The 12781-nt window shown below is 43.7% G+C and overlaps 2 protein-coding genes across 2 annotated transcripts in view; both read right to left on the bottom strand.

Annotated features, from left to right (window-relative positions):
• LOC119910776 (zinc finger protein 239-like) overlaps nt 1-854 on the bottom strand; it is a gene marked incomplete at its 5' end in the record, with an annotated part of 1640 nt that extends 786 nt beyond the window's left edge. Inside the window, one exon of the mRNA XM_038729584.1 lies at nt 149-854. Coding sequence (XP_038585512.1) covers nt 149-854 — 706 coding nt within the window. The remainder of the gene's footprint in view (nt 1-148) is intronic.
• On the bottom strand, nt 834-11160 carry LOC119910920 (zinc finger protein 32-like). The gene is made up of 2 exons (XM_038729773.1): nt 10663-11160; nt 834-1020 (listed from the first exon to the last, which is right to left on the bottom strand). The coding sequence occupies exons 1-2, from the start codon at nt 10744-10746 to the stop codon at nt 859-861; spliced, it is 246 nt and encodes an 81-aa protein (XP_038585701.1). The 5' UTR covers nt 10747-11160; the 3' UTR covers nt 834-858.
• Nucleotides 11161-12781: the final 1621 nt, after the last annotated feature.

Raw genomic sequence — 12781 nt, 5'->3', positions numbered from 1 at the left:
TGTGAACACGTTGGTGGACTTTTAGGTTACCTGATGTAGTGAAAGTTTTCCACATTGGTCACAGCAGTACGGTTTCTCTCCAGTGTGAACACGTTGGTGGGCTTTTAGTACATCTGATGTAGTGAAAGTTTTCCCACATGGTCACAGCTGTACGGTTTCTCTCCAGTGTGAACACGTTGGTGGACTTTTAGGTTACCTGATGTAGTGAAAGTTTTCCCACATTGGTCACAGCAGTACGGTTTCTCTCCAGTGTGAACACGTTGGTGGGCTTTTAGTACATCTGATCTAGTGAAAGTTTTCCCACACCAGTCACACCAGTACGTTTTCTCTCCAGTGTGAATACGTTGGTGGACTTTAAGGCCAAGAGATTTATTGAAAGTTTTCCCACACCAGTCACACCAGTACAGTTTCTCTCCAGTGTGAATACGTCTGTGGATTTTAAGGTCACCTGGTTTATTGAAAGTTTTCCCACACTGGTCACAGCTGTACGGTTTCTCTCCAGTGTGAATATGTTTGTGGACTTTAAGGTTAACTGATTTATTGAACGCTTTCCCACACTGGTCACAGCTGTACGGTTTCTCTCCAGTGTGAATACGTTGGTGGACTTTAAGGTTAACTGATTTATTGAACGCTTTCCCACATTGGTCACAGCTGTACGGTTTCTCTCCAGTGTGAATACGTTGGTGCATTTTTAGGTGACCTGATGCAGTGAAAGTTTTCCCACACTGGTCACAGCTGTACGGTTTCTCTCCAGTGTGAACGCGTCGGTGGACTTCTAGGTTACCGGACTGAGTGAAAGTTTTCCCACACTGGTCACAGCTGTATGGTTCTCTCCAGTGTGAACGCGTCGGTGAACTTCTAGGTTTCCTGACTGAGTGAAGGTTTTCCCACACTGGTCACAGCTGTACAGTTCTCTCCAGTGTGAACTCTCTGATGAATCTTTAAATATCCAGATCTTGTGAAGGATTTGTCACAGTGCTGGCAGCGGTGACATTTGAGTCCATGTCTTCCTCTCCGTTCCTACAGCAACAGAGAGACAGAGATAAAGACAGTAAGTGAGACGTCAGGTGGAGGAAACTATGGCTGGGTATCGAGTTAAATAATTTTTAGGCACCGACCGAATTGCTTAATACCATCGAGTATCAAAAAGTGTCTTGTCTTTTAGTACCAAATTTCAATACCTAAAAGGTTCTTGTTAACGTCAATGAGCCAATAAGCATGCATCGTGCTTGATGTGCCCAAATCTAAAAGTGATTGGAATTGGCTATGGTGATGTAAAAGACGTGGAGAAAATCAAAAGTATGGCTACATTGCACCGGGCTTGATGCAACAATATTTGCGACGTAAGATAAAAGACCGGCAACACGACAAACACGGTGAAGCCCTTTGACTGTGCATGGAATAAACTCTTTAGTCTTTGACTGCACGAAGACAGAGCCGGTCTCATCGTCTCAGCGCCTCCTGCCACTGAGCCTGCTTCAACATGCCCACCATCCGAGCAGTGTTGAGCAGTAGCGTCGCTACAAGTAGCGCCGTTACTGCACTGCTCAAAAAAAATAAAGGGAACTCTTAAACAACACTGTGTTGTAACTCCAAGTTAGTCACACTCCTGTGAAATCAAACTGTCCACACTGCCACACTGATTGACAATCAATTTCACATGCTGTTGTGCAAATGGAAAAGACAACAGGTGGAAATTATAGGCATTTAGCAAAGACCCCCCCAATAAAGGAGTGGTTCTGCAGGTGGTGACCACAGACCACTTCTCAGTTCCTTTGCTTCCTGGCTGATGTTTTGGTCACTTTTGAATGCTGGCGGTGCTTTCACTCTAGTGGTAGCATGAGACGGAGTCTACAACCCACACAAGTGGCTCAGGTAGTGCAGCTCATCCAGGATGGCACATCAATGCGAGCTGTGGCAAGAAGGTTTGCTGTGTCTGTCAGTGTAGCGTCCAGAGCACAGAGGCGCTACCAGGAGACAGGCCAGAACATCAGGAGACGTGGAGGAGGCCGTAGGAGGGCAACAACCCAGCAGCAGGACCGCTACCTCCGCTTTTGTGCAAGGAGGAGCAGGAGGAGCACTGCCAGAGCCCTGCAAAATGACCTCCAGCAGGCCACAAATGTGCATGTGTCTGCTCAAACGGTCAGAAACAGACTCCATGAGGGTGGTACGCGGGCCCGACGTCCACAGGTGGGGGTTGTGCTTACAGCCCAACACTGTGCAGGACGTTTGGCATTTGCCAGAGAACACCAAGATTGGCAAATTCGCCGCTGGCGCCCTGTGTTCTTCACAGATGAAAGCAGGTTCACACTGAGCACGTGTGACAGACGTGACAGAGTCTGGAGACGCCGTGGAGAACGTTCTGCTGCCTGCAACATCCTCCAGCATGACCGGTTTGGCGGTGGGTCAGTAATGGTGTGGGGTGGCATTTCTTTGGGGGGCCGCACAGCCCTCCATGTGCTCGCCAGAGGTAGCCTGACTGCCATTAGGAGCGAGATGAGATCCTCAGACCCCTTGTGAGACCATATGCTGGTGCGGTTGGCCCTGGGTTCCTCCTAATGCAAGACAATGCTAGACCTCATGTGGCTGGAGTGTGTCAGCAGTTCCTGCAAGAGGAAGGCATTGATGCTATGGACTGACCCGCCCGTTCCCCAGAACTGAATCCAACTGAGCACATCTTGGACATCATGTCTCGCTCCATCCACCAACGCCACGTTGCACCACAGACTGATCGGGAGTTGTCGGATGCTTTAGTCCAGGTCTGGGAGGAGATCCCTCAGGAGACCATCCGCCACCTCATCAGGAGCCCAGGCGTTGTAGGGAGGTCATACAGGCACGTGGAGGCCACACACACTACTGAGCCTCATTCTGACTTGTTTTAAGGACATTACATCAAAGTTGGATCGGCCTGTATGTTTTCCACTTTCTTGAGTGTGACTCCAAATCCAGACCTCCATGGGTTGATAAATTTGATTTCCATTGATCATTTTTGTGTGATTTTGTTGTCAGCACATTCAACTATGTAAAGAAAGTATTTAATGAGATTATTTCATTCATTCAGATCTAGGATGTGTTATTTTAGTGTTCCCTTTATTTTTTTGAGCAGTGTAGTTAACTACATTTCTCAGTAGCAAGGTGGCAGCGTTGCTGTTTTCTGAATCAAATAGCTTTTCAGTAACAAAGCACTTTTATTGACCGAGTAGCTTCCACACACGCTACATTTTCCGAAGCATTTCTGAAGGGTCAGTAAGAGACGCCACCGCCACACACGGACGATTTTTAATTTTATTTAAATATTAGTGGTGCATGTATGAAAGTGGAGGAGCAGTAATGCTAAAGTGTACCTTGTCTTTGAGAGTACGGAGTGGACCATGGTGAGATAGAAAACAACACGATTGTAAATGCCTATTTTAATATACCACTTATAAGAAATGATACTTAAGATCATTTTCTTTCCCTTCTCTCAGTGTCTGCATCCCGTCTCAGCTTATGAGCTTATTTTCCACACAACAATTCAGGTTTATTTACCCACATTAATACATCATAGTGGCTCAATGCACCATATTGGTGATCACTCAATTCTTACTGGATATGTTTACTCTAATTACAAATTCATATCACATCAGAGTTCCTGTGTGTGAGAACTGTTTGAAAAAATAAAAACATTCACTAACTAACAAACTATCTAGTAACTGATGCCAACATCAGCAGCAAAAGCTGTTGATGAAGTTCCAAAATTTACAATCCACAACTTTCTCAATCAAACCTGTAGCCTTTTACAAAAAAGGTTGAATTGAGAGCAACTGGAATTCTGACACATCCAGATGCTCCCGATTCAACTTTTCTTGGATAACCATGAGTTAAAATTGTGGGCAGGGCAGCGAGTTAAAAATAAATTTTTACGATGAAATTTTAAGCTGGCTCCACTCTGACGAGGTCACGTGCTCTAACTCCAACATTCCGCTCCATCCGCTGCCATTATAAACTCAGAAAGTGCTTGAAATCTTTATAAAACTATAATAGAGATGGTGAAAAAACTGCAGAAGCTATCAAAAACTTGAATACACGTTTAATAGAGAAAAGATTTGTAAACAATTGACAGTTGAATTGATGAATGTAGCTGAAAGTATGCAGAAGCAGTAGCCTTTGAAAGTTGAAGAAGTTTTAAGAGTTGAATATTTCTCCATTCACTTAAATGTTAAAAATTGCATAAAAAGCCTAATAGTTTAAAATGTATAAAAGGTAGAATAAAGTTATATAATAACATAAATGTCCTTAAAAAGCTGAACATTGTAATAGTTGAATAGTTTTTGTAGCACAAAGTATGCAGTAGGAGTAGTCAAGCAAAAAACGTACGGAAGAAGAAGAAGAACTAGAAAAGCTATTTCTGAAGAAATTGCGGTGTGAATGCTGTCTGCTGAATGGCTTGCGCTAAACTGAATTGCTGTCTTGAACAAATTTGAATAGTATAAATGTATGAAAGATGTGGACTGTAGAAAAGCTGACGCTAAACTGAACTGCTGGCTTTAATGTGCAGAAAGTAGCTGAAGGACTATGAAATCTTGGAAACACGGGAAATGTTCTAAAGAATATGAATAAGATTTTAAAGTTGAATAAACTTCAAACTGCACTGATTAATGTAAAACACTTTTAGGTTCTTCCTTGAATACCCACCCATCTCCACTGTCCACAGATTGATTTGGCTGCTCCAGGAACCAGAGCTTAGAGAATCCGACTCGAGTGCGACTTAAGTCGCACACACAGCGACTTGAGACTCGTCCTCAAAAGACTCGACTCGGACTCCAGGTGCAGGACTCGTGAACAATGTTTATTTTTAGGAGATGTCTGATGAGCTTGCCGTTATTCCCTCCCTGTGTTACCTATATCCTGCCTACGTAACACGTAGCATCTGCTGCGCGCGGCCGCACGTGAGAGCGGACAACAAACAGCGGCAAGCGGCTGAGCCGTTCATCAAAAACTTTGGCTTTAAAACTTCATACAACAAGACCCAAACAAAGACGCGCTGAACACAAAATAGGTTAGTAACCTGAGGTGAGTGAACATGTTTAGCTCAGAATCGGCCATCTAACGTAAGCTTGCTTCTTGCTTCAGCTACGACCTACGAGAGGTTAACTCCGACTGTCGTTCGTTATGAAAAGATGAATGAGCGTTTGTTTACTTGCCAAACTTGTGGTGGTCGATTAACGTAATCATTTACGTCCCGCTGGCTGCCGTCACGTTAATTATTACCGTAAGCTAGAGAGAGGTTACAGGTTTCAGTTTTTCCTCCAGGATTTTTTTTCCAGCAGCGAAACCCCAACATGTCTCAGCAGCTCTTGTGTCCATGAGCTTGCGATGCACCTTAGAACAGCTTCAAACTGCAGTGTTTCCCAGTTTAATGTGAGATTTAGATGAATGTTTTGGTGCTGGTTTGGGGGTGCTTCCCAATGAAAAATATGTAATTTCACATCACATTGGGCCGTTATTTTCACCATATCTCTGAACAAATAGTTGGAAAAGCTCGAGCAGATAATAAATAACCAACAGCCAAAGATCCGTCTGCTGGAGGAACGACAACCTTTAGATCTGGAGAAAAAATCTGGTTGGTTCTGATGCTCCACAGTGATTTTACGGCGATGGCACAACATGTTTTGGGCATCAGCCCCTAAAACCCTTAATGTGACCTCAGAATCATTATAGACACGACTGTTCATGTTGCCTTCTGTGACATTTATCTGTAGACATTAATATAAAAAACAGGCAGCGTGAGAAACCTCCTCCCTTCTGAGGTGCATTTTATTTACACATTAAAATCCAGAAAGAAACGTCTCCTCATCAGTTTAACAGGACGAGTTTGCATCAGTAATTAGCTTCACTAAGCTCAGCTCCTCCAGTCTGTGCAGGACGGAGCTGCAGGCTGCACCAGTTTAGTCTCAGTTTGGACCTGATGTTCTCAACATGAACACGTAGGCAGTAATAAAATGCAGCTTCCAGTTACTTTCTATAAATGAGCTAATGTTCTGTAGCTGCTGTAGAAGCTGCTCAGGCTGAAGGGGAGATGTTCGCTAACTCAGCGCTAACAGGCTTCACTTTCCCAGCAGCTGGGAAACAACAGACTTTTCTTGGCCTTGAGAAGCCGACGCTCTGTAACAGACGCCGGACATTTACTGCCAGAATATTTTCCTCCGCTCGGACAATCAAACGCTCGCTGCGCAGCTCCTGATTCAGAGCGACGCTGCTCTTATATCATCTGTCACGTGTGTTCTGCACAGAACGAGGACAGGAAGCGAGCCGAGCGCTGAGTTTAATGATCATGTCGTGATTCAGCAGCGCCAGGGGAAACACTGGGTTTATTGTTGATCATGTAACTTTACAGTTTTATTTAGTTATAACGTTACACTGCTTTGAGAGTCTGCAGGGTGTGTTGACTTACAGTAGTTTAAGCTGTCATTTACTGCAGTGCACATTACATGGTTGTGCTCTGCAAGTTAAAAACAGGTTACAGGTTTATTGTTGATTATAGAAACGTCACAGTTTTATTTAGTTAACGTTACACCGGGAGTCTGGGGAGTGTGTTGACTTACAGACTTTCCTTATAGCTCTGCAGTTTTATAAGCAACCTGGATTGAACGCAGCAGGTGATACAACATTCATAATAACCACAACAGACTTGAGACTTGACTTGGACTCTAGCTCAGAGACTTGTGAGCATCTCTGTCACATATCCAGGCCGAGTTCTGATTTGCTTAAGGAAATGTTATACGCACGTGCTGCATTGAAGACATTTCTGATTCAGGACTCTGACCCTTAAATTTGCCAGACAGAATCTAGACTGCCTTCCTAGAGAATATCACGTGCAAACTTCCCTCCAGATTAGATGCTTTCTATAAGGTCTGGGACCCTTACTTGCAGCAGATTGGGCCCACGCCGCCATCCTCCTGGCTTCCCTACATCAGCCTAGCTGGTCTTTATGACTTTGTTTTTAGTGCTCACTATCTAACAAGCACCTTGTAGCCTTGCTGGGTTTGTGTGCTCTGTATTGATTCTTCTCTGGAGACTGAAAGGGAGGAGGCTGGATGGCAAATGGCTCCGCTGTCATTTATCTTTTATCTCATAATTATTTCCTATTTACTGTACCCACACGCCCACACTCGAGGAAATACGGTGACTGACGCTTCATCAGGAAAATCAGTGGAACACCAAGATGACGGCCTGTTGCAGGTTTAGTAAGGAGGGACACGCTGTTGGGACCCCGGGGACTTCACAGGTGAACTGGTTCATTTATGTGGTCTAAACTGAACTTCTATCAAGGGAGTCACTGAACTCCGGACAGACACAAAGCTTTAACATGCTAACTCCATTTAACGTGGCACCGTTACACAGACCACATACATACAGTGGCAAGAAAAAGCATGTGGACCTTCTGGAATTTCATAGTTTTCTGAACAAATTTGTCATAAAAGGTGATCTGATCATCATCTAAGTTAAAGTTATTGACAAATATAATGTGTCTAAAATAATTTAAAAGAACTTTCAAAGTGAAAACCTCATAATGCTTGTGGAAAAAGTATGTGAACCTTTGAGTTAATGAACTCTAATTGGAGGTTTTAGCACTCCTGGAGTCTCGTTAAGAAAATGAGTTTGGAGGTGTGCCTCCAGCTACTTTGACTGATAAAATCCCCTCTAACTTTTGGAGTTTGCTCTGTACAAGAAGCACACGCTCATGTGAGCCACGCCTCGCCAAAAAGAGCTTCCAAAAGGATCAACGATCAAGAATTGTTGATTTACATAAAGCTGGCAAAGGTTACAAAGTGATTTCAAAGTCTACATTTTGGCAAACATTCAACAAATGGAGCCACTTTGGGACTGTTGCTATTTCTCTACCAAGAAATGGGCGCCCAGTCAAAATGACACCAAGAGCACAACGAAGACTCAACAATGAGGTAAAGAAACAACCTCAAATGACAGCCAACGATTTGAAGGCATCATTGGAACAGGCCAACATCGTAAAACATTAACCAAGCAGGGAATCTGTGGCAGGACTCCGGGAAGGAAGCCACTGCCGGAGCACTCAGATTACAGAGCGTCCATCGAGATGGGGACCAAGGCAGAAGATGATTGAGGTGCTGGAGCAGAGCGAGGCCTCGCGAAGACGCGTCACCTGCTACCCACTTGGCAGGACACGTGTCCTTGAATCTCCAGGAGATCACAGATGATCTTTCTCTCGTATGTAAGCGTTTCATACCTGAAGCCAGTCCTGCATCTCTTTAGAAGCTCAACTCTGTCTGGAAATGAAGAGGACACAGACCTTCCAAAGGTCAGAAAGTCAAGAGCACTTCCTGGAAGAAAGATCCAGTGACCCAGCTACACCGGAGCTTCTACAGATCACTTCATTCCTCGATTTAAGGTTCAAGATGAAGTCCATCAGTCCCAGACATGAAACGAACAGCTGGCACGAAAGGTAACGCTTATACATCTGCAGTCAGGTGAACATAAGATGCAACATGACATGGGAGTGATTGTATTTTTAATGACACAGATTGGCATTTTTATACATCTATGTTTATTATTAGAACTTTAGTCTTTGTAAAAAAGTGTTTGTTTCAATGTAGCTCGCTTACTAAAAGAAAAACACTTCATCTCTCGCTTCTCGTCCTTAAAGTAGAATGTAAAGTGGTTTTGACGGCGTCTCATGTTGTAATGCTCCATCACACGTTTTATCTCTTACAGAGTGAATATTGAACTTCAGCTAAACTTCAATTAAAAAAATGTAAAAAACAATTGCAGATCGAATCGTAATCACAATATTGGGCAGAAAAATCGCAGTTAGATTTCCCCCCACAGGCGTCGCTAGACACTTTTTACTGGGACACGCACCCCAGTATTCATGCTCTGTGCCCCAGTAACAGGGTCAAGACACCTTGGCGTCGTTTTTGACCACGTAGGGCTCCGCAGTCAACTTAGCAACAACAGTAATAACATAATAATGTTGCAGGTGTTATTAACAATAATAACATAATTTTCCGTCAATCCGGATTATTAAATTAGCAATAATAAAGATGCAACGTCCGGTTACGCTTTCAAAATAAGACTGCAGGTTAAAGTGACCGTTACCGTTTTGAAACGTCGCTAAAAAGGAGGTAAAGGTGAGAGCGAGTGCCTGTAACGAGGACGAGAGGATGACGAGGAGGGACTGTCCTTCTGGGCACAACAAGAACGTCGGGAACAGCAGTCAGGTAAACTTGTGTTCTCTCCACTCAAAGCCTGATGTCAGCGGATCACAGTAATGTTAGCTGCAGCCCGTGCGTCCTGCTAACCCAGCTGGGAAGTGTGTCTGAACGACGTTACAGTGAATTACAACTTTTTATTACGTGTGATAACTGCCGACCGGACACGGTGTTTAGAAACGCGCGTGCATGAAATTAAACTCGGGCATTCGAGCAGCAACATAAGTGGGACCAGTCCAGACGAGACACCGGTGTCACGGTAGGCTACTCCTCACAGCGACGCCGTGCTTTTAAAACAACACAGCGATTATCTGTACAACTCTGTACTAATGCAAGATGGAAAGCAGTGGATTCACATTGACTAATGATTATTAAAATGTTGATTAGCCGGGCAGACTGGACGCACATCTCTCAGTAAATAATAAACAAACTATTCAGTCATGTAGTATTTTCCATTTTGAAATAAAAGAGTGGCCCTGATGGAGCTGAGAACATTAATATCTAGCAAGTATTGTTATCTATAATTTACAGGTGCTATGCAGAAGTTTGTCAGTAGATGCTGGATCATCAGCCAGTACCAGCGCAGACCTCTTTAGCAGGTCCCACAGACCAGGTGAGATACAGGGAGCCTCGGCCAGTAGTACAGAAGCTGGAGACACGATGTCCCCACCACTTTATGAAAGTACTGCGAAAGTAACTTAAGCTAAAAAAAGCAAGTTGCTGATTATTATATTTTGTCCTGAATGTTGTTTGTCTCATTCATATATATATAAACCAAACAGACATTAGTCTCCACAATGCACTCCTAATCTGAGAAAATTTCACCACCACTTTTAAGCACAAAGCGTAGACGTAGAGCCAGCAGCTCAGACCCTAACGGAGCAGCAGATTGGCCCCGGTCCTTAAAGAGGACTGCGTTAGTGTGCAGAGGTTCATTCAAACCATTTTCCATCCAGACTTCTTACTGAGACAGACTGAGTTCCGCAGCGTCGGCTGTGACTGAGCAGCGATGGAAAAGTGTTTACATGGCTCACGAGTCAGGTATGAGGGCCCCAAAGCAGAACCTTTTAGGTCCCAGTGAGGTCAGGACCGGCTCAGGTACGTGCGCTTACGGTCCAGTCAAAGCCCTTTCTGACATATCACCATATTTACAATATTACCGTGACGAGGAAGGGAAGCCGGTAAATCCCGACACATCAGACCGTCCTCAGACGTTCATGGGCTCTGTGTTTATTATAAACATCCTCCTACTGCGCCTGCGCTCCTTCTCCGCACAGATGATTGGTGCTCGTGTAGTTTTTGAACCAGGGCCGGATCCAGCAGCAGCAGCGACCCCTGACGGGAACAGGTCTAGTGAACCTGTAGGAAACGGAACAAGGGGGCACGTGCTGCCCTCAGGAGCAGGCGGACCCGGTAACAAGTCCTGAACACTGACCTGAACACCGGGGCTGTCGGAGCTCGCGCCTGCCGCTGGGCTCCCGGGGACCCCGCTCCGGGGCTCCCGGTTCCGCCGGTCCATCCCGGTCTCCTCCCGGACTGCTCTTCAGGCTGAGATCCGGGTCCAAGGTCCCTCTGAAACTGCGGCTCCTTGGTTTCCCGGCAGGCCGCTTCTTCTGTCCCAGCTGACGAAACGCCTCGTGTCGCCCGCGCGCTGTGATCCGCGAGCAGCCGCGCGCTCACCGTCTTTCCGCCATTCGCGTTAGCTGGAGGGCTAAACCGGAAGTTAGCCCGCGCGGGGCCGGAAACGCCGCAGCGCCACCGCCGAGCAGCGTCTGTCGGTGTAACTGCAGAGCGACGCCTGCGGCCAGGAGTGGAACTGAAAAAACATAAAAACTAGTTAGTTTCAGTCATTTTAAGGTATTTTGTCCAATAGGGTGAAGTAAACTTTTTGGTAAATTGCCTTTTAAACAGCCTAAATCAGTTAGAATGTATTAAAATCGTGTGTATTTTAAAATAGGTTGTTGTGAAGACATCTATGGTGAAGTTAAGCCAATTTATTGATTTATTATCAAATTGTTTATCTTTATACATCATCTGTCACCATCTTCGGCAAACTGGAAGCAATCAGGTTGAGTGGGACACTTTATGGGACACTATATTATTTAAAGTTAAAATAAAACAAACACATGAGAAATACTTTTTTACAACATTTAACAACACATTAATAGGCATTTTAAATATTATATTAACATTTAACAGCATATATAATGTTGGTGTACAGTAACTCAAAGAGATATAATTTAGTTAAAGATATTCAACAATGTGTGGGAAAAAAAATCATGTTTGCAAGTAGCCTAAAGACAAAATGTCTTCAGTTTATTAATACTAGGCTATGTAAGTAAGTTATTAAATGCATTTCTGAAACTCTTTGGGGCTTTTACCTGATGCCTCTGTTTCATGCCTTGGTTAAAAAACTTACTTATTTATTTATTGCTTTTGCTCAGTGTACTTAAGACATAACAGTAAGTTGTTTTATAAAATTATGACTTGACTTGGCTTTAGCCCCCCTCCCCCGCCTAATAATAATTCTAAGCCGCAAAATAAAAACAGTCAACATTTGGTCTCTAATTTATTTATGCTAAATTAAAAAAAATCCTAACCATTCCTGCACAAAATGACTGTAGGTTGCAGTTTTACTCGCACATCATAAATCCTTTTTGTGGTTCACACGTATCTATTTTAGGGGCAAATGATTTGATGACGATTTTAGATCCCTCAGTACAGCGGGGACCAATTTAAGTGCGACACACAACAAAACATAATGCTGATCCGCTGATAGCTACAGTCAAAAAGACATTTTCAGGGCGATATCATACCGAATACGTTTACCCGCCAAAACATTTAGACGCCAAATGGAAAATCTACCCGTATTTGGCGCTTGGCAGGTGTTAATTTCCCGCCCTGCCTCCAACCTTTCATCAGCAGATGGAGTCATGAAGGGGTTCAGCTTCAGACCGTCTGTAGTTTCCAGCTGTGTGTCTGCAGGGCTGCAGCTCTGGGGACTGACTGCCTTTAATAAAACAAGAACCAACTTACTGGGCTGCTGATCTTCCATTATAGGAGGACTGGCTGCTTCTGTTGAAGCTGACAGGATTACATTTATTTATTTGCACACGTAAAATTACATAGAAATGACAAAGAAAATAACAAATGATATAACCTGCAGGAAGAGGCAGGAAACCCAAACGGGCTGATTTAACGCCTCCACCTATAGTTAAAATCAAAGTAAATAATAACATAGAGAGAAAAATATAACTCCATAAAGTAATGACAACATAATAATATAGAAACATCTATAACATCAACAAGTTCATTTTAATGACAGTAACAATAATAGAAATATAAGAACAAAAATATGAACAGTATAAAAGCAAGTTTGTTTCTGTATTAGAATCATAAAACAGCAGTTAAACAGGCTTTTAAATATCTTTAGTAACATTTTAATGAGGAGGAGTTTAATGCCAGGCTGAATCCCAGAATCTGGTGCCCCTAAATCTGAGAATAAATCTGCACGTAAGAAACTTTGGAGGATGAAGATCTAATGATTGACGCGT

Source organism: Micropterus salmoides, unplaced genomic scaffold (assembly GCF_014851395.1).
Source record: "Micropterus salmoides isolate LMB-PRFRI ecotype aquatic unplaced genomic scaffold, ASM1485139v1 Ms_hic_scaffold_19, whole genome shotgun sequence".
NCBI lineage: Eukaryota > Metazoa > Chordata > Actinopteri > Centrarchiformes > Centrarchidae > Micropterus > Micropterus salmoides.
The sequence above is the reverse complement of the archived record's forward strand: the minus strand, read 5'-3'. Positions and strand labels throughout refer to the sequence as shown.